General features: G+C 49.6%; 1 protein-coding gene across 3 annotated transcripts in view; it reads right to left on the reverse strand.

The window, feature by feature from the left end:
• Window positions 1–3615: 3615 nt before the first annotated feature.
• The window catches only part of MAPK14 (mitogen-activated protein kinase 14), a 107670-nt gene continuing 89380 nt past the window's right edge, over window positions 3616–21905 (reverse strand). For 2 of the 3 annotated variants that reach the window (XM_038749635.1, XM_038749636.1), the window contains exons 9-12: window positions 9083–9162; window positions 8376–8454; window positions 5506–5679; window positions 3616–3784 (exon numbers count right to left, since the gene is read on the reverse strand). In XM_038749635.1, the coding sequence (XP_038605563.1) occupies window positions 3717–3784; window positions 5506–5679; window positions 8376–8454; window positions 9083–9162 (401 nt within the window). In that variant the 3' untranslated portion in view covers window positions 3616–3716. Of the gene's footprint in view, window positions 3785–5505; window positions 5680–8375; window positions 8455–9082; window positions 9163–19650; window positions 19731–21905 lie in introns of all 3 variants that reach the window. The other variant, XM_038749634.1, reaches the window with a different exon arrangement.

Below are 21905 nucleotides of genomic sequence, written 5' to 3' on the forward strand. Positions count from 1 at the left end.
TGTTCAATATATACGATCGATTGATTGATTGAGACCAAGCCAATATGGGGTTAGGATTAAATCAGGGACCCAAGCCAGAAATGGGTTAAAAGGCAGGCAGGCGAGCAGGAAATTCCAGGTTTTCTGGTTGGGCGAGGTTTGCTAAGGCAGAATCCTCAGCCGGGAGCCAGCTGGGAGGAGCAGCGTGGCTCCGTGGAAAAAGCCCAGGCTTTGGAGTCGGAGGTCATGGGTTCAAATCCCGGCTCAGCCATTTGTCAGCTGTGTGACTTCGGGCAAGTCACTTCTCTTCTCTGGGCCTCAGTTCCCTCATCTGGAAAATGGGGATTAAGACTGTGAGCCCCCTGTGGGACAACCTGATTATCTTGTAACCTCCCCAGCGCTTAGCACATAGTAAGCGCTTAATAAATGCCATTATAATTGTTATTATGAGAGAAGTCCATATTTGACCCGGATGGGCTGAGGACACCTTCCCAGCATCCCAAAGCCACAGAGCCTGATTTAGAAACAGGGGAGAGGATGACTCAGAGACTGCTGCCCCATCCCTGGCCCTTTTTGGGTATTTAGTGCTTACTATGTGCCGGGCACTGTACTAAGCGCTGGGGTAGACACAAGCTAATCTGGTTGGATAGTCCCTGTTCCGCATGGGGCTCACAGTCTTAATCCCCATTTGGCCGATGTGGTAATTGAGGCCCAAGGTCACACAGCAGACAAGTGGCGGAGGCAGGATTAGAACCCAGGTCCTGCCAACTCCCAGGCCTGTGATCTATCCACTAGGTCAGGCTGCTTCCTAGGATTCAGGCATCCTGTTTTCCAGCAATCCTCTCCCCTTCTCCCCTCCAGGCTTCCTCCACAATCCCGGCTCTTGTTCCCGGGCCCTGGCTTTCCCCTGAAGTGTCACCATCCTTTTCCTCCTCTGAGGACAAGAAGGGTCGGACTTCCCAAAGGTCCTCTGGTCACCTGGCACCTGACCCTCCTAGCATCAACTCTCTGGTTCTGCTGGCCTGGCTTTCAGAGAAGAGAAAGAGAAGCAGCGTGGCTCAGAGGAAAGAGCCCGGGCTTTGGAGTCAGAGGTCATGGGTTCGAATCCCGGCTCCACCACAAGTCTGCTGTGTGACCTTGGGCAAGTCACAACTTCTCTGAGCCTCAGTTCCCTCATCTGTAAAAATGGGGATGAAGACTGTGAGAACCACATGGGACAACTTGATCACACTGTATCTCCCCCAGTGCTTAGAACAGTGCTTTGCACATAGTAAGCGCTTAACAAATGCCATTATTATTATTATTATTATTTCAGGGCTCACCAGGAACCTAGCCCGGCCCCCAGGGAGGAGAAGCGGGAATCTGGTCCCCCGGTGGAAAAAGCTGTCAAAAAAAAAAAAAAAACCAGAGGCGAGACGCCACCCTAGAGAGAAATTCATTACATTTGAAAAATAGGCTTTATTTTAACCAGTGGTATTGTGGGACATCCTATTTGGCATAACTGAATACAGCAAAGTTCATGGATACAAGTAAAATAGCAAGTTCTCTTGCTCTCTCTTTGCGGCGTGTCTTGTTCGGAGGACCCAGGCGAGGGGAGCGGCGAGGCCCAGGAACCAAGGGGTCACCCCATTAGCTCAGTGCAAGTCCGGGGTGCTCCCACGCCCAGGGACCCGAGTTGGAGACCCAAGTCTAAAAAGAGTTTTCCCGCGGAAACCGAGTCACAATTCCACGCGAAGTCACACTAGCGCTTAAACCCAATATGGCTGGCAAGTCAGTCTTGCTGCCGGGTCCTTAGAGGGTCTGTATATCCAGAGGCCCCGCTGGGGCTGGGTCTCCAGGTCGGAGGGAGGGTTCTTTCAAAGGGGGAGGAGACCTTCCCAATCTTCCTGCTTCTTGCCTCCTTCCTCCACTTCCTCTGCTACCTCGGGGACCGTCTCCCGTCGCTTGGGGGGAAACGTCCGCCGGCGACCGGGACCAGATCTTGCCAAAGTTGATACTGGAGATGGCCCGGTCTTCCAAGACTCAGCCGATGCTAGAATGAGCAGGCCTGTAAGCAGCATGGCGGGAGGGAGGGAGGTGGGGGGGTGGAGGGGCTGCAATATAGGAAAAACACCTCTTCCCAGGGATGTTTTTGCCCTGTATGACTGAATATACAAAATACTGAAACAGCCAACCCCTCCATCCCGCAAGAGGAATCACGGTCCAAAAGGCTCCCTGGGATACACAAAATACTGAAACCAAATAAGTTTCTTCCCAAGTCCACTCTCTCATCCATTTTCCAGGTGAAGGCAAACTCAGCACTGCTGCCAAGAAAATCCTTTTCTAGAGGTTAAAGTCACACCAGGAACTATTTTCTATCCACACGTCAATGGACGGCAAAAGGAGTCGCACGAAGCCACTTTTTTCCCTTCGGCTTTTGTTCTCGGTAAATCCAGGAACTGGTGGGGGTTTGTTGTTTTTGGGGGGTTTTTTCGTGGTGGAGGAAGACGGAGGAAAAAGAAAAAGAGAGAGAAAGAGAGACACACACACACGAAGAAAATCCCACTTCTGTTTTTCAGGAATTGGGATGTTCCTCTGAAGGACCCTGAACTTTCCCCCTTTAGTCCACAAAAGAGTTTCTTGAAAAGGCAGGATGACAAAAAGGAAGAGAGATCAGGTTATCTGTTCCAATGCTTCACTGTTTTCACAACAGACGCACCCAGAATATCAAGTATGTTCACACCGAGAGGAACCAGGAGGCTCGGGAGGAGATGGGCTTTCCTATGGTATCGGCCGAGGACGGTCGGGGCCCTCCAGGTGCCAGGGCACCCCCTTCTTCCCCACGGCCCCCCGACAAGCAGCTGCATGCACCAACAGCGAGACATGCAAAAAAACACCCTCGTCGCAGTAAGGACTAAAGAGCACGTACACAATGCAAACCCCCAGCTGGAGCCCGATCCCGAGGCGGGACCCGCTCCGGCCTCCTGGGGCTGCCGCGGAGGGAGAAGATGGCAGCGCTTAACGTCGGCACACTCGCACACGCCAACGGACACGCACCCACCCACCCGCTGCTTTCAAAGGCTGGTTGGTCGTCAGGGATTCCCAGGCGGCCCCCTCTGCTCAAGCGGCTCCCAACACCAGTCCGCCGGACGACGTCACCTCCCGACTTCCCCCTTTCCGACGTAAGGCACGGACGTATTTACAGGTTTAGGCAAGCCGGTCACCGGCTGAGATGCGGATCCCGTGTTCGGCCGAGGCGGGGGGGCTTCACGCTAAAGGGGTGGCTTGGCGATCCACGACAACCCCGCCGCCCCCCGGGACGTTTCCGTTAATTGTCATTGGGCGGGGGGGGGGAACCTGGCATGTGCTTTTCATTTTATTTTTTAAATTTAATTTTGCAGAACATCTGCCAGGCCCCCCCGGTTTGGCCGGTTGGACTCGTGATCTCACGGAGGGGCTATCACGGAGGCCGTTTCAGAGCTTCAGTGGCTCGTTCCCAGCTGTACGCAGAATGTTTGCACAAAGTCACTGTATAAATAGCTCCCTCCTTCCCCCCTCCCCGCTCCCCCTTCCACCTGGGCACACCCCCAACACACACACACCCCCCCACCCACCCCCCCACACATCCATCCACACTCCCCTCCCTCCCCGCCCGTGGAGAATCTTTGCAACAAGAGGCACTTGAATATCTGGAGAGTCCCTGTGGAAAGGCCTTCTCCTCACAGTGAAGGGCAAAACGACGGAGCGGAACCGGGTTTTCAGGACTCCATCTCTTCTTGGTCGAGCGGCGGAGGCACGAAGCTGATGACTTCATCGTAGGTCAGGCCTGGAAGACAGGAGAAAGACACGAGGCCTGGTGGCGGCTGGCAGCCAGGGCCCTGGGGAAGGAGGGCGGGCAAATTCCCGCGCCTGACGCGGCCCCGTGCCATCTGAAACAGAAAAATCCACCCCGTGGGAGGCCAACTGCTGCAGCTCAGCGGATACGGCACGGGCCTGGGAGTAGGAAAGACTCCGGCTCTAATCCCGGCTCCGCCACTTGTCTGCTGGGTGACCCTGGGTAAGTCACTTCCCAGCGCTTAAAAAAGTGCTCGGCACATAGTAAGCACTTAACAAATACCGTCATCATTATTGAAATTGTCATCAATTCATTACCAGCAGCATCAATTTTAGCTGACAGTTAAACAGACCGGAGCCAAGCGTGTTTCTGCCAGCTCAGCCGCAGAGTCCGGCTTGTGGTTGTTCGCTCACTGGGGGCGGGAATAATAATAATAATAATGGCATTTGTTAAGCACTTACTATGTGCAAAGCACTGTTCTAAGCGCTGGGGGGGGGATACAAGGTGATCAGGTTGTCCCACGTGGGGCTCACGGTCTTAATCCCCATTTTACAGGTGAGGGAACTGAGGCTCGGAGAACTGAAGCGACTTGCCCCAGGTCACACAGCAGACATGTGGCGGAGCCGGGATTGAGCACTTACTGTGTGCGGAGCACCGTACGAAGCGCTTGGGAAGTCCAAGTTGGCAACATCTAGAGACGGTCCCTACCCAACAGCGGGCTCACAGTCTAGAAGGGGGAGACAGACAACAAAACAAAACATATTAACAAAATATAACAGAATATGTAAATATGTACAAGTCAAATAAATAGAGTAATAAATCTGTACCAACATCTATATAGGGGCTGTAGGGAGGGGAAGGAGGTAGGGCTGGGGGGGGATGGGGAGAGGAAGGAGGGGGCTGAGTGTGGGAAGGCCTCCTGGAGGAGGTGAGCTCTCAGTATTCATTCATTCATTCAATCGCATTTATTGAGCACTTACTGTGTGCAGAGCACTGTACTAAGGGCTTGGGAAATACAAGTTGGCAACATAGAGAGACGGTCCCTACCCAACAGCGGGCTCACAGTCTAGAAGGGGGAGACAGACAACAAAACAAAACATATTAACAAAATATAATAGAATATGTAAATATGTACAAGTCAAATAAATAGAGTAATAAATCTGTACCAACATCTATATAGGTGCTGTAGGGAGGGGAAGGAGGTAGGGCTGGGGGGGATGGGGAAAGGAAGGAGGGGGCTGAGTGTGGGAAGGCCTCCTGGAGGAGGTGAGCTCTCAGTATTCATTCATTCATTCAATCGTATTTATTGAGTGCTTACTGTGTGCAGAGCACTGTACTAAGGGCTTGGGAAATACAAGTTGGCAACATAGAGAGACGGCCCCTACCCAACAGCGGGCTCACAGTCTAGAAGGGGGAGACAGACAACAAAACAAAACATATTTACAAAATAAAATAAGTAGAATAGTAAATATGTACAAGTAAAATAGAGTAATAAATCTGTACCACCATCTATACAGGTGCTGTGGGGAGGGGAAGGACGTAGGGCGGGGGGACGGGGAGAGGAAGGAGGGGGCTGAGTGTGGGAAGGCCTCCTGGAGGCGTTCATTCTGCCCTCCTCCCCCAGCGGGGACACGAGTTCCTCCTGCGATCGGAACTGTGAATTCCCATCGTTTGCGCCCGCTTTCCATCCCCCCGCCCTCCGCGGGCCTTACTTTTCCATTCCTCTATCAGGAGCTCCCGGCTCTCAAAGGACTGATCGTAGGGATCGGCGACGGGCTCGTCGTCGGGGTCGTGATACTGAGCGAAGTAGTTGTGGGCTAGGGCTTGGGCCGCCGTGATCCTCTTATCCGAGTCCAGCACCAGCATCTTTTCCAGCAGGTCGACCGCTGCCACCACCATCAAGGAAAGAGGACAGTCAGCAGGGCAAACGCTCCGGGGCTTAAGCGGCCAAACCGTTCGGACCCCAAGGGCCCCCCCCAAGTAGTCTGAACAGGGATGCGTATTGGGTAAAAATAATAATAATTGTGCTATTTGTTAAGCGCTTACTAGGTGCCAGGCACTCTTCAAAACACTGGGGTGGATACAAGACAACTGGGTTGGATACTGGGGGCTCATCAGTCTTCATCCCCATTTTACAGATAAGGGAACTCGTCATCATCGATCGTATTTATTGAGCACTTACTGTGGGCAGAGCGCTGGACTAAGCGCTTGGGAAGTACAAGTTGGCAACATCTAGAGACGGTCCCTACCCAACAGTGGGCTCACAGTCTAAAAGGGGAGGCGTAGAGAAGTGAAGTGACTTACCCAAGGTCACACAGCACACAAGTGGAAGAGTTGGGATTAGAACTCAGGTTCTTCTGACTCCCGGGCTCGCAGTCTATCCACTAGGCCACACTGCTTCGCAGTGGAAACAGACCCACTAGCCCTACCTCCCTGGACGTCTGCTACACCTTTCTTCGGAAAGATGCCAGCAGCGTGGCTCAGTGGAAAAGAGCCCGGGCTTTGGAGTCAGAAGTCACGGGTTCGAGTCCCGGCTCCGCCACATCTCTGCTGTGTGACCTTGGGCAAGTCACTTAACTTCTCTGAGCCTCAGTTCCCTCATCTGTAAAATGGGGATTAAGACTGTGAGCCCCACGTGGGACAACCTGATCACCTTGTATCCCCCCCAAGCGCTTAGAACAGTGCTCTGCACATAGTAAGCGCTTAACAAATGCCATCATTATAATTATTATTATTATTATGCCAGACATTTTCCCAGAATTTTCCTTCATTTTGTCCCTACCGGGTAGGCAAGCATTATTACATAAGCAGCACGTCTTCAATCAGGGAAAGTGCCTGCCAATGCTGCTGTACTGGCCTCTCCCAAGCACTGTGAACAGTGCTTTGCACATAGCAAGCACTCAATGAATACCACTGATGAGGAAGAAAGTCAGCTGCCAGAAAACATGGCTTAGTGGAAACAGCCTGGGACTGAGAGTCAGAGGACCTGGATCCTAATCCTGGCTCTGCCATTCGTCAGCTGTGTGACTTTGGGCAAGCTGCTTCACTTTTCTGTGCCTCAGTCCCCTCAACTGTAAAATGGGGAGCCCCATGTAGGATAGATACTATTTCCAACCTGATTATCCTGAGTCTACCCCAGTGCTCAGTAGTACGGCATCTGGCACACGGTAAGCGCTTAACGAATACCACAAAAAAAAAAACAAGATTTCAGTGCCTATATTTAAACCCATTTTCGAGCTGGGCCGTCCTTGTGGTCCCGTGAGCTGCTGGGGGAATCTGAATGTTACTCCTTTAATTACATTTATCAAGACCCTCTTCTCCCCAAGCTCCCAATTAAAAAATTAGCTGGAATTTTAAACTCCCATTTCCCCTCCAATACTAATAGTAAATGCCCACAGTGGATACAACAGCACTGGTTGTGTTCTCTCCCCTCCAGGAAGTTCTGAAGTCAGCTCTTTCTAATTCCCGGCCATTTATTGCCTTGCTGCAAAGCCTGGAGCAGGGCACGATCTTTCGGGGCCTCAGTTCCACCCTCGCGGCTTTAGCTCTGCCTTCGCAGAGATGTTCTGAGGATCTACCAGATCACCAAAGCAATACCCTCACATCATTATTGGAAACTCCTGCACACCATATCTGGAGTTTCTGGCCAATAAACAGCCGACAGCAGCAGAAGGCCGTGGGAGGGAGGTGGACGAACCCCAGTTCTCACTGACTCCCCCCTTTCTGCTCTCTCAAGGCTTCCCCTGCTATGCCACTTCACTGAACTGACTCGCACAAGGCCACCGAGCATCATCATCATCATCAATCGTATTTATTGAGCGCTTACTATGTGCCGAGCACTGTACTAAGCGCTTGGGAAGTACAAATTGGCAACATATAGAGACAGTCCCTACCCAACAGTGGGCTCACAGTCTAAAAGGGGGAGACAGAACAAAACCAAACATACTAACAAAATAAAATAAATAATATAGACAAGTGGCAGGGCTGGGATTAGAACCCAGGTCCTTTTGATTCCCAGGACCGTGCTCTGCCGATTAGGCCATGCCACTTCTCAAATTTGTCCCTTAAATCCTTTCAAGCCGGGCAGTTCCAGGCCCCCGGGGGAAAGATTTCCTCTCGTCGGGGTCTGGTCCCGGAATTTCCTCAGCCAAGTTGGGGGGCACTTCTCCATAGCTGCCTCTGTTGCCACAGCTGCCCAACTCCTGCTCCCTGGCATTTGGAGGGGAGAGGTAGGAGGCCTCTGGTGAGTAAAATAAATAATCCTGGGCAGTGTTTGCAACTCTTTTTGAAAAAGGGTACTATGAAACCCACCAAGTATTTCTCTGGCATTTACTACAACTCACAGTTGGCCCTATTTCTTTCTTCTTCCCGCAATCCACCTCACTCCCCGTACTTCCAGAGCCACATCCTCCCCTTGGGAGAGCAGCAGCAGCCTTTAGCAGCTAAGAAAACTAGACGGTTCCTATCTGCTTCAAAAAGCCTGCGGCATGGGGCAGGGCCCTCTCTTATCTGCTTCTCGCTGACTTCCTTTAGTTGGACTTTCATCCAGGGGGAGGGAGAGAAACAAAAGGAAAAACCTTACCGAGAGGATTGGCACCGATAAACACATTGGCGAAGTTCATCTTCGGCATCTGCGTCAAAGACTGAATGTAGTTCCTGGCCTGCGGAAATAAGGGCGGGCAGAGGCGTCAGTGAATCGGAGACGCCGAGAGCCCGGCAACCTGGAGCGGCTGCCGTGCGATCCTCTAAATTGCCTGGCCGCTCCACTCCCGGCTCTGGAGCTTCCTTAGATTCTCGGGCTTTCTCTTCCACCTTCAGGTTTGGGCCCGGGTGCACGAAAACGCTCATCAATTCTGGCATATCAACCCACCGCCAAACTATGGAGCTGGGAATTGTAGAAGGCAGCCAGAAGCGACTGCTTCCTAACGAACTGCTGGCCACCTGGAAAACCTATAGGGCCTTGAGGTGGGTTGCTGTTCAAAAACAAAATAACTACAACAAATCACGACCAAAACAAAAAACCAAGCACAAAACACCCCACCATCGGGCTGCTGAATTGCCACAAAACAGGCTACCCGGAGAGGGTCTCAATCGGGGGGTCCGACAGGGTCAAGCCATGCTAGGTCCCAATGTTAATGGCTTGAGAACACCCTCAGACAATCGTGGATCACCCCAAGGCCCATGCAAACATTCAGTTCCATCCAGCGGTGTGGGTGTCATCCCGGGGCGGTAAGCTCAGCCCCGGGAGCCTCTCAACTAGACGCCCCTGTCCGCTGGGACCAGGCTCACCTCGTGGCTGGGCATCCTGTTAATGAGATAGGCAGGGGGTGTCCCCGTCAGGCGCATGATCTGCTGAAGCTGGTTAATATCTTAGGTGCCTGGGTCAAGGGCTTTGTTAAAAACACACGGTGCAAAAAAGAACTTCAACTCAAAAACAAACAAAACACTAAGAGCCCGAATCATCTCAAACCACAAAGTTTGCTAAATCCCTCCCCCAGCAGCCAACAAAGCGTGCCTTCTGTGAACAGTGAAGACTACTCACCCTGGTAATAATAATAATAATAATTTTGGTATTTGTTAAGTGCTTACTATGTGCAAAGCACTGTTCTAAGCGCTGGGGAGAATACAAGGTGATCAGGTTGTCCCATGTGGGGCTCACAGTCTTAATCCCCATTTTACAGATAACTGAGGCCCAGAGAAGTGAAGTGACTTGCCCGAAGTCACACAGCTGGCAAGAGGCAGAGTCGGGATTTGAACCCATGACCTCTGACTCCAAAGACTGGGCTCTTTCCACTGAGCCATGCATATGCATATCCTGGGTAGGAATCTTTCACCGATTATCATTATCATACTATCACAGCCGCTAATAATGCCCCAAAATAGTGTTCGGCTTCAGAGCGGAATTTAACAGCGTGTTCGGCAGACAGGAGGAATCGTATTTTGTCGGCATCAGGGCCGGATACTGGCTCCGTTACGGATCGCTGGCCAAGACTGCCGATACAGACAGGGAAAATGGGCTCCCAATGCTTCCTTTTTTTTTTTTAATGGTATCTGTTAAGCACTTACCATGTGCCAGGCACTGTTCAAAGCGCTGGGGTCGGTACAAGCTAATCGGGTTGGACACAGTCCATGTCCCACGTGGGGCTCACACTCTTAATCCCCATTTTACAAATGAGGGAACCGAGGCACCGAGAAGTGAAGTGACTTGCCCACGGTCACACAGCAGGCAAGTGGCGGAGCCGGGATTAGAACCCAGGTCCCTCTGATTCCCAGGACCGTGCTCTATCCACTAGGCCAGGCCGCTTCTCCAATTCTTTCCTTGAATTCTTTCATGACGGGAAGTTCTGGACCCCCTGTGGAAAGATTTCCTCTAGGCAGGCCTCACCCTAGAATTCCCTCGGCCAAGTTGGGCGGCACACCTCTCCCCAGGGTGGGGAACGGTACGGAGGAAGGAGAGATAATGATAGTAATAATAATAATTACATATTTGTTAAGCGCTTCCTATGTGCCAGGCACTGTACTGAGCGCTGGGATGGATACGAGCAAATAGGGTTGGACACAGTCCCTGCCCCACGTGGGACTCAAAGTCTCCACCCCCATTTTACAGATGAAGGAACTGAGGCCCAGAGAAGTGAAGTGACTTGCCTAAGGTCACAGGGCAGACAAGTACTGTATCCGCCACGCCATGCTGCTTCTCAACAGAGGACTCAGGGCCACCGGCCTAATGCCCCTCCGGGCCCGGAATGCCCTCCCTCCGCCCATCCGCCAAGCTGGCTCTCTTCCTCCCTTCAAGGCCTTACTGAGAGCTCACCTCCTCCAGGAGGCCTTCCCAGACTGAGCCCCTTCCTTCCTCTCCCCCTCGTCCCCCTCTCCATCCCCCCCATCTTACCTCCTTCCCTTCCCCACAGGATCTGTATATATGTATATATGTTTGTACATATTTATTACTCTATTTATTTTACTTGTACATATCTATTCTATTTATTTTATTTTGTTAGTATGTTTGGTTTTGTTCCCCCTTTTAGACTGTGAGCCCACTGTTGGGTAGGGACTGTCTCTATGTGTTGCCAATTTGTACTTCCCAAGCGCTTAGTACAGTGCTCTGCACATAGTAAGCGCTCAATAAATATGATTGATTGATTGATTGATTGTTCTCTGTCTCCCCCTTTTAGACTGTGAGCCCACTGTTGGGTAGGGACTGTCTCTATATGTTGCCAATTTGCACTTCCCAAGTGCTTAGTACAGTGCTCTGCACATAGTAAGCACTCAATAAATACGATTGATGATGAATGCAAAACTTTCCCCAAACGTGGGCTGGAATCAGACCAGCCTGAGAAGCGGCCCTCTGGGAACAGCGCCTAGTGAGGTTACCTCAGAGGCCATTTCTTTCCGGACAGGAGGAATGGGTATGTGGGTTAGGCAGTGAAAGCAGAGCAATGCGGGGTTCGCATGATGCCGAGAGAAAAAACAAACACAAACACACCCAGTGACAAACGGGTGGACAAAGACAAAAAAAGGCAATTGATAAAGTGAAACTACAGAGTGCCCCGGGATTTCCCCACCCTCACACAAAACCTCAGCAAATCCATTCATTTATTCAATCGTACTTATTGAGCGCTTACTGTGCGCAAAGCGCTGTACTAAGCGCTTGGGAGAGTACAATACAACCCAGTATATAGAGCCACGAGGTGGGTACCCGTCCGCTGGCGGCTGCAATTTCTGCAAGGACGTAGCCAGCAGGTCTTCTGCAGTCAAAAGTTCCACTTCCAGGGTCCCGAATGAGACGTCCCGTTTAATGAGACGCCCTCACGATACTTGGGATTTTTGACCAGGGGGCTCAATGTGGCTGACGGGGGGACGGGAACCTCTTTTCCAGAGCCCTACACAACACACTCTGATCATCTGAAGGAACTCTCTCCTGGCTGATAAATCCGGCTTTCGTCATTTTCACCTTTACAGCGAGCACACCAAACGCAACAACAGAAGTTGCTTATATAAGCTCTTTCATCTTCTACTGCTGTACTCCCCCAAGTGCTCTCTCCCAACCGCCGAGTCCAGTGCTCGACACCCAGAAAGCGCCCAACACGGCTGACTGCCCTCCATATAGTCCGCGCTCAATAAACGGGCCGGAACGGTGCTTGACACCAAGAGAGCCCTCTCGACAAATTCAATCCTTAAAATAAATAGATCTAAGTGGCACTGCTCCCGTCACTTCATTGCTAGACTTCTCTTGAGTGATCTTATTTAAGAGCCCCGCTCGAGAGCTTAAAATTGCCAGCGGGGGATAGAAGCCACTGAATAGTTGATTGCCGCGGTCATCTTACCCCAAGTGGAGGGCCTCCCTAGCTGGGAGGAGGTAGCAGACGTGGGGGAGAGCTCAGGGGAGGAAAGGTTTTGTGGCAATTCCTCAAAAGCAGGGAAGGAAGAGACGGTCAGTGTTTTGCTGATCCTAAACCAGCTCGGGAGTGGATTTCAAATTCTCTCTAACAGTTGTCCAATCATCTCCAACGTCAAACTCTTTGGCTTCCAGGCCCTCCTTCGCTCTCTCCTTCCTACCTCACTCACCTCCTCTTACAACTCAGCCCACACACTTTGCTCCTCTAATCATCATCATCATCAATCGTATTTCCTGAGCGCTTACTATGTGCAGAGCACTGTACTAAGCGCTTGGGAAGTACAAATTGGCAACATATATCTCATCTCTCGCCGCCAACCCCTGGCTCCCGCCCTCCGTTCTGTCTGGAACTCCCTTCCCCTCCAGTTAGCCTCAGTCAGTTGTATTTACTGAGCGCTTACTGTGTGCAGAGCACTGTAATGAGCGCTCGGGAGAGTACGCTGTAACAACAGATACATTCCCCAGATACAGATACATTCTTTTAGACTGTGAGCCCACTGTTGGGTAGGGACGGTCTCTATATGTTGCCAATTTGTACTTCCCAAGCGCTTAGTACAGTGCTCTGCACATAGTAAGCGCTCAGTAAATACGATTGATGATTCCCCGCCCACAAGGAGCTTACAGTTTTCATAACCAAATGATCTGCCACTCTTCCCTTCTTCAAAGCTCTGCTAAAGTGGTTTCAGGAAGCCTTCCCCTGACTGATCTCTCCTTTCCCTTGTGGGCAGTCTTTTAGACTGTGAGCCCACTGTTGGGTAGGGACTGTCTCTATATGTTGCCAATTTGTACTTCCCAAGCGCTTAGTACAGTGCTGTGCACACAGTAAGCGCTCAATAAATACGATTGATGATTGATTGGGCAGGGGACTTTTCTCAGGTGCTTTATCCAGTGCTCTTCACATAGCAAACGCTCAAGAAATCCCATTGATTGATTGTCCTCCAAATGACTTTGGCCTCTGCCATTATGCAGGAGTGACATTGACCTCTTTTCTCCCTCCCCTCTAAACTCCCTAAACATAAAGTCCGTACCCCACGAGTACTTTGATTCTTACCCCGCCCACACTACTACAGTCCATAGGTTCTTATCCTCGTACTCTGGTGCTTCTTTTATCTGCAACTTATTTCAGTGTCTCCCCTACTAGACTGTAAGAACCTTGAGGGTAGGGATCGTGTCTGCCGGCTTTCTTGTACTCCCCCAGGTACTCGCTACGGTGCTCTGCATAAAGTAAGTGCTCAATAAATACCACTGATTTACTAGGTGACACGGGAGATGCCTAGGATTAAAAGCAAGATGGCAATATAGCAGCAGCAGCAAGTGGGTTTAGCTTAAACCCACTTTTACCCGATTAACTTATATCTACCTTAGCGTTAGAGCATTAATAAACATTTTCTGAAGGATGGTCAAGGAAGATTAAGCTCTCCTCTTCCGAGAAGGCCCAACCTGCCCCCTGAAAAGTGGCCTCCCTGCTTACAGCCTCAAGTTCATGATCGACGGCCTCCCTTCTCTAGAACCTTAGTTTATCACCCCGTTAAAAATACCTTTTTAAAAAGGGGGATACCTATGGCTTTCCACTGAAAACATAGTAATGATAATAATTATACTATTTGTTAAGTGCTTACTCTGTGCCAGGCACTGAACTAAGCACTGGGGTGGATACAAGCAAATTGAGTTGGACACAGTCCCTGCCCCACATAATAATAATAATAATGGTATTAATTAAGCACTTATTATGTGCCAAGCACTGTTCTAAGCACTGGGGTAGATAAAAGGTAATCAGGTTGTCCCATATGGGGCTCACAGTTCTTAATCCTCATTTTACAGATGAGGTAACTGAAGCAGAGACAAATTAAGTGACTTGCCCAGTGTCACACAGCAGACAAGTGACAGAGCCGGGATTAAAACCCACAACCTCTGACTCTCAAGCCCAGGTTCTTGCCACTAGGCCACGCTGCTTCTCTAATCCCTGTTTTTCAGATGAGTAACTGAGGCACAGAGAGGTGAAATGACTCATCCAAGGTCACACAGCAAGCAACTGGCGGGGCTGCAATTAGAACCCACTCTTTTCGCCAGGCCATGCTGTTCCTCTGTTTAGGGCAGGCCGGCCCTAACCCTCCTGAGGTGCGGTGATTGGTCCAAACAAGGTTTCGTTCCCTTCTGCGTACTCTCTCCCTTCGCTAATGCATTTTTCTAACTTCTGCAAGGTCACACAAATTAGCCTCGCCCCATCACTTCCACTGGCACGTCTGATGGATGAGAATAGAGGGGGCTTGCTGCTTTCCTCCTCTTCAGGATCACAACTACTAGTCACTCACTAAATCCTGACCATTTTCTCCTCCCCAATACTTCTCACACCTGCTTCTCCGCACCATCCCAACTACCACAGTTTAGGCTTTCCTCATTTCTCAACTAGACTAGTTGCACCACCCTCTTGTCTGAATCAGTGGTATCTGCTGAGAGCTTGCTATGCGCAGAATACTGTACTAAGTGCCTGGGATAACAGAATTTGCACACACTTTCCCTAAGGTGGCACGGCCAAGGGCACGGACCTGGGTTCTAATCCTAGCTCTGCCGACTGCTTGTTGTGAGACCTAAGTCACTTCACTTCCTCTGTGCCTCAGTTTCCACAACTGTCTGTTCTCCTTCCTGCTTAGACTGTGAGCCCCATGTAGGCTGGGGACTGTGTCCAACCCGATTAACTTATATCTACCTTAGCGTTAGAGCATTAATCAACATTTTCTGAAGGATGGTCAAGGAAGATTAAGCACCCTACTCCACTCTCTGACAATACTTCAACTCATCGTTCTCCTTCAACCCACATATTCAATCTGTTGTGAAATTCTGTCAGTTCTACGTTCAACAACATCTTCAGAATCCACCCTTTCGTCTTCATCCAAACTGCTACCCCACTGATCAGAGCATTTATATCCCACCTTGACTACTACTACTAATAATGTTGGTATTTGTTAAGCACTTACTATATGCTAAGCACTGTTCTGAGCGCTGGGGGGGATACAAGGTAATCAAGGTTGTCCCACGTGGGGCTCACAGTCTTAATCCCCATTTTACAGATGAGGTAACTGGGGCACAGAGAAATCAAGTGACTTGTCCAAAGACACACAGCTGACAAGTGGCGGAGCCGGGATTAGAACCCACGATTTCTGACTCCCAAGCCTGGGCTCTTTCCACTGAGCCACGCTGCTTCTCTACATCAGCCTCCTCCTCTGTTGAACTCCCTGTCTTTTCGTCTCTTCCCCTCTGCTGCCCGTATCATTTTTGTACAAAACCATTCAGTCCACATTTCCCCACTCCTCAAAAACCTTCAGTGGTTGCCCGTCCACCTCAGCATCAACAGAAACTTCTTCCCACCGGCTTTAAGGCACTCAGTTTTCATGTCACTGACTTCCCAATCCGCACATCTCATTCCCCTAATGCTAACCTACTCTCAGCACCTCAGTCTTGTCTTTACTGCCATCCATCCCTTGCCTATGTCCTCCTCTGACCTGGAATTCCCTCCTCCTGCATACGTTGATGGTGTACCACTTTCCCCATCATCATCATCAATCGTATTTATTGAGTGCTTACTATGTGCAGAGCACTGTACTAAGCGCTTGGGAAGTACAAATTGGCAACATATAGAGACAGTCCCTACCCAACAGTGGGCTCACAGTCTAAAAAGCCCTCCTAAAACCACATCTCCAAGAGGCCTTCCCCTAACAGACCCTCATTTTCCCTCCCTGCCCTCACCTAATCACTGCGATCTGTACTCTCTAAACCCTTAACAGCTACCTCATTCTCATCCCCAGGGCACTTACATGCTGCCATTTCCCTATCTGTAATTCATTATGTCAATCTCTGCCTGTAATAATAATAATAACAATGGTATTTGTTAAGCGCTTCCTATGTGCCAGCCTTCCTTAGGCTACTAAGGGCTAGGGTGGATTCAAACAGGTGAGAAGCAGCGTGGCTCAGCGGAAAGAGCCCGGGCTTTGGAGTCAGAGGTCATGGGTTCAAACCCCGGCTCCGCCAATTGTCAGCTGTGTGACTTTGGGCAAGTCACTTAACATCTCTGGGCCTCAGTACCTCATCTGTAAAATGGGGCTTAAGACTGCGAGCCCCCCGTGGGACAACCTGATCACCTTGTAACCTCCCCAGCGCTTAGAACAATGCTTTGCACATAGTAAGTGCTTAATAAATGCCATTATTATTATTATTATACAAGCAAACAGGGCTGGACACAATCCCTGTCCCACTTAATAATAGTAATAACTACTATGGTATTTGTTAAGCGTTTACTGTGTGCCAGGCACCGTATTAAGCGCTGGGGTGGACGCAAGCAAATCAGGTTGGACACAGTCCCTGTCCCATATGGGACTCACAGGCTCGATCCTCATTTTACAGATGAGGAAACTGAGGCACAGAGAAGTGACTTGCCCAAGGTTACACAGCAGACGAGCGGTGGAGCCGAGATTAGAACGCATGACCTTCTGATTCCCAAGCCGGTGCTCCATCCACAATCCCATGCTGTTTCTTTGCAGACCGTAAGCTCCTCATGGGTAGGGTTCGCATTTGCCAACTCTACCGAATTGGTACGGTACTTTCCCCAAAGCTTAGTACAGTGCTCTACACAGGGTAAGCATTCAATATGCACCACTGCTTGACTGACTGATTTGATTAAAGAAAATCACCAAGAATGAAGATATTTGGACGAGACTTCTTTCTTCCCGGCTAATCTGCTGTGTCCAAGCAGGAGCTGGGTGTTGAAGCTGCCCACCACTATATTGTGCATTTCCGATGCTGTTTTTCCTGCTTGTGAACATTTTTAGGTCTGTCTTAGAGAAGCAGCGTGGCTCAGTGGAAAGAACCCGGGCTTTGGAGTCAGAGGTCATGGGTTCAAATCTTGGCTCCGCCACTTGCCAGCTGTGTGACTTCGGGCAGGTCACTTAACTTCTCTGGGCCTCAGCTCTGTCATCTGTAAAATGGGGATTAAGGCTGTGAGCCCCCCGTGGGACAACCTGATCACCTTGCAACCTCCCCAGCGCTTAGACAGTGCTTTGCACATAGTAAGTGCTTAACAAATGCCATGGTAGAGCGCTCGCTTAGCATGTGAGAGGTAGCGGGCTCGAGGCCCGCATTCTCCAAATTTCTTTTAGACTGTGAGCCCACTGTTGGGCAGGGACTGTCTCTATATGTTGCCAATTTGTACTTCCCAAGCGCTTAGTACAGTGCTCTGCACACGGTAAGCGCTCAATAAATACGACGATGATGATCATTATTATTATTATTATTCCCCATTCGAGCGGCGGCTCCTCGTGGGCAGGGACAGAGACCTGGGCTTCTGTTGTACTTCCAAAGTGCTGAGATGAGCACATTGCACCCAATAGGCACCCACTACACTGGTAAGCTCGTTGTGGGCAGGGAATATGTCTATAGTGCTTAGTATGGTGCTCTGCACATAGTAAGCGTTCACTAATTACGACTGATTCAAATCCTTCTACCGGAGTCTACACCACCTTCCTTTCCAGAAGACGGCAGAACAACTTCCCTTAAGGGAAGTGGGTGAGCGGGAAGAGGTGGAGCTTATTAGTTTGCTCTGGGTAAAGTGCACAGGGGCCTACTTTTCAAGGTGTTCCGGCAATGGATCGCTGATTAGTCAGACCCGGGGGAAGCAAAAATTGCTGACGGCGTGCATTCCACTCCTGCCATGAAGCAGATGTGATCCGTGCAGCTCCGAAATCAAACGCAGATCTGGCACCAGAGGCTCTGCCTTTTGCCTGGGAATAATCCAGGAATTCCCTGGCGGGAGCCAGGGCTTTCATTTGCCAGTACGGAGACCACCTGTCCGGTTTCTTACCAATTTTCAGCTGGTCTTGTCCTCTGTCTGACCCAGGTTACAGATGTGTATTTTTATTTTCAGTCCAGTAAGACTGTTGGCTCCGTGAGGACCAGAATAACAACAGCAATTGTGGTTTTTGTTAAGTGCTTACTACGTGCCTGGCACTGTACTAAGCGCTAGAGTGGACAGAAGGAAATCAATTGTGTTTATTGAGCGCTTACTGTGTGCAGAGCACTGTACTAAGCGCTTGGGAAGTACAAGTTGGCAACATATAGAGACAGTCCCTACCCAACGGTGGGCTCACAGTCTAAAAGTAAATCAGTTGGAAGCAATCCCTGTCCTGCCTGGGGCTCACAGTCTTACTCCCCATTTTATGATGAGGTAACTGAGGCGCACAGAGAAGGGAAGTAACTTGCCCAAGGCCACACAGCAGACCAGTGGAGGAGCCGGGATTGGAACTCATGACCTTCTGACTCCTGGGCCCATGCTCTATCCACTAAGCCCTGCTGAATCAGATCTACCAACTCTATGGTATTTTACCTTTCCAACCACTTAGTCCACTGTTCTTTACACAGTAAGCGCTTGATAAATCCCAAAGACGGATTGACTAATTCAGCACCTGGCCTCCCCCTGCCAGGGCTCCTGCCACCAAATTCCCGCGGCTCAGAAACTGCCGAGAGACCTGGAAGGTGAACACAAAGGTCAGGGGTCCCCCCCCGAGAAACATTCTGGGTTCAGATAGCCATGAAAGACTTCCACAAAACGATGTATGGGGCCATTTTTCATCAGGTTAGGTGCCCATATGATGAATAGGACTATTTGCCAGGCTATAAGATTTTTTTTTTCCATTTTTTGGGGGGTAGAATTGCTGATCAAAACAATTACAATGATAACTGTGGTGTTTAAGAGCTTACTATGTGCCAAGCACTATAATCAGCGCTGGGGTAAATATTAAGATAATCAGGTCCCACCCAGTCTAAGTAGGAGGGAGCATAGCTATTGAATCTCCATTTTGCAGATGAGGGAATCAATCAATCGTATTTATTGAGCGCTTACTGTGTGCAGAGCACTGTACTAAACGCTTGGGAAGTACAAGTTGGCAACATCTAGAGACAGTCCCTACCCAACAGTGGGCTCACAGTCTAGAAGGGGGAGAAAGAGAACAAAACCAAACATACTAACAAAATAAAATAAATAGAATAGATATGTACAACTAAAATAGAGTAATAAATATGTACAAACATATAAGTGGCTTGCCCAAGGTCACACAGCAGATGAGAGGCAGAGCTGGGATTAGAATCCAGGTCCTCTGACTCTCAGGACCGTGCTTTTTCCACTAGGCCACTTCTATAATCTCAGAGGGACTAGACAGCCTCTAAAACCGGTGGTTTATATCATCACAGTCAAGATAGTGTGAGAACAAGAGAGTGAGAATGAGAATGTGCTTGCATACACACACACACACACACACACTTACACACTTTAACCCAAGAAAGTACACCTGCATAAAAATCTCACTCATATTCACCCCCAACCCCTAGGCAGAGTACAGACCCAGAGAGGGAAGGTGTCAGAAGATAAACTCAGAACCCCCAAAGGACGAGAATGGCAGACAAAGCTTCAACTCACAGACTCTGAGGAGATTTTCTTCAAAAGCTCAGCCCCTGGGGTTCCAACGAGTCTCAAAATGAGCTTCAACTGATCAATATCTAATGGTGGACTATAAAGGAAAATGTTGGGACAAATCAAAAGAAATCGTAAAAAAAAAAAAAATCAGCCACCAGATCAAAATGGAGAGAGTTCACCTATATCCGGGCTTCAACTGGTATTTCGAACAGGAAGTGTGGTCACTGTACAAGGTTACAAAATGCCACAGCGCACATATTAATTCCAGGCCCCTGCTCACAGCTCTGCATCGTGATCCCCAGGAGATGGGGCCAAGGGCCCACCAGGGTCTTGGCCACCTCCAGACTTGCAGGGCAACATAAGAACTCCACCCCGACAAGCGAACTTCCAACCACTGCTTACCCTGCCTTTCCCCCACCCTTTTTCCATCCCAATCCCCATTTTACTGCCGAGGTAACTGAGGCACAGAGAAGTTAAGTGATTTGCCCCAGATCACCCAACAGACGAGCGGTGGAGGGCGGCATCGGAACCCAGGTCCTCGGCCCGTGCTGTTTTCAAGTTGCTCCTGTGCTCCAGTGGCAGGAAACCAATCGCGTGCGTTAGTAAGAGTGCAGTTAGACCAAAGGCTGGGTGTAGCACCAAGGCTAGCCGGCAAGAAGCCAATCTGTGGACACACTCTGGAAGCTCAGCACATCTACACAAATCTAGCGGTGTGGCAAGCTCATCTGCAGAGACCTAAGTCTCATCACTTCCACGTCACCTAAAAACTTGGTCATTTAGTCCCCACCACCACCCCATCGCACTTCTGGACACGCCTTTACACTCTACCGCTTCCTCCTACCTCTAATTTATTTTCGGGTCGGCCTTCTCTTGCCATGTTGTAAACTTCCCGAGGGCAGGGATCACGTCTACTATCTTCCGTTGTGGGCAGGGGACGTGTTTACCAGCTTTCTTGGATTGTACTCTCCCAAGTATTTAGGATGGTGCTGTGCCCCAAGGGCTCGAGGAAAACTTTGGTTGATCTCTGAAAACTCTGGTTCATCTCTGAAAACTGATCTCTGAAAACTTTGATTCAGAGAAGCAGCATGGCTAAGTGGAAAGAGTCAGAGGTCATGACTTTGAAATCCCGGCTCCGCCAACCGTCAGCTGTGTGACTTTGGGCAAGTCACTTCACTTCTCTGGGCCTCAGTTCCCTCATCTGGAAAATGGGGATTAAAACTGTGAGGCCCCCTGTGGGACAACCTGATCACCTTGTAACCTCCCCAGCGCTTAGAACAGAGCTTTGCACATAGTAAGCGCTTAATACCATCATTACTATTATTATTATTATTATCTCTGGGGGGTCTCCCAAGCACTGAATACAGTGCTCTCCCAGAGTAAAGGTAGTGTGGCAATTAAGTAGTGGTGTGGTGTGGCAAGAAGCTCCACTGCTTCCTCCTACCTGCAATTTATTTTTATAGTTGGTCTTCCCCTGCTGTATTGTAAACTTCCTGGGGTCAGGGATCATGTCTACTCTCTCTTGTTGTAGGTAGGGCGCGTGTTTTAAAACTCTGTTGTACTGGACTTTCCTAAGCACTTAATGCAGTGCTCTGCGCATAGTAAGCTCTCAAAGATACCTCTGCATTAGGTGCTCTCTCCTAGAGTAAGGGCTCAATAAACATATTGATTGATTTGGGAAACCTTCCCTCTCAGGCTCTCTCTTCCCCACGACTCTGCCATCACAGTTGACAACACCATCCATTATTAATAAAAAATAATGATAATAATGGTACTTGTTAAGCACTTACTATGTGCCAAGCACTGTTCTAAGCACTGGGTAGATACAAGGTAATCGGGTTGTCCCACGTGGGGCTCACGGCCTTAATCCCCATTTTATGAATGAGGTAAGTGAGGCACAGAGAAGTTAAGTGACTTGCCCAAGGTCACACAGCAGATAAGTGGAGGAGCTGGGCTTGGAATCCATGACCTTCGGACTCCTGGGCCCATGCCCTATCCAAAAAGCTATTCAATCATATTTACTGAGCACTTACTGTGTGCAAAGGACTCTACTAAGAACTTGGAAGAGCACAATATAACAATAAACAGACACATTCCCTACCCACAACAACTCACACCATCCTGTCTCACAAGCCCACAACCCTGGCATTATCCTTGACTCATCTCTTTCAATCTGGCTAATGATATTGCTAATTATAGCTATAATCCTATTTATTTTGACAGTTTTGACACCAACTTGTTATGTTTTGTTGTCTGTCTCC

This window comes from Tachyglossus aculeatus, chromosome 7, assembly GCF_015852505.1.
Source record: "Tachyglossus aculeatus isolate mTacAcu1 chromosome 7, mTacAcu1.pri, whole genome shotgun sequence".
Taxonomy (NCBI): domain Eukaryota; kingdom Metazoa; phylum Chordata; class Mammalia; order Monotremata; family Tachyglossidae; genus Tachyglossus; species Tachyglossus aculeatus.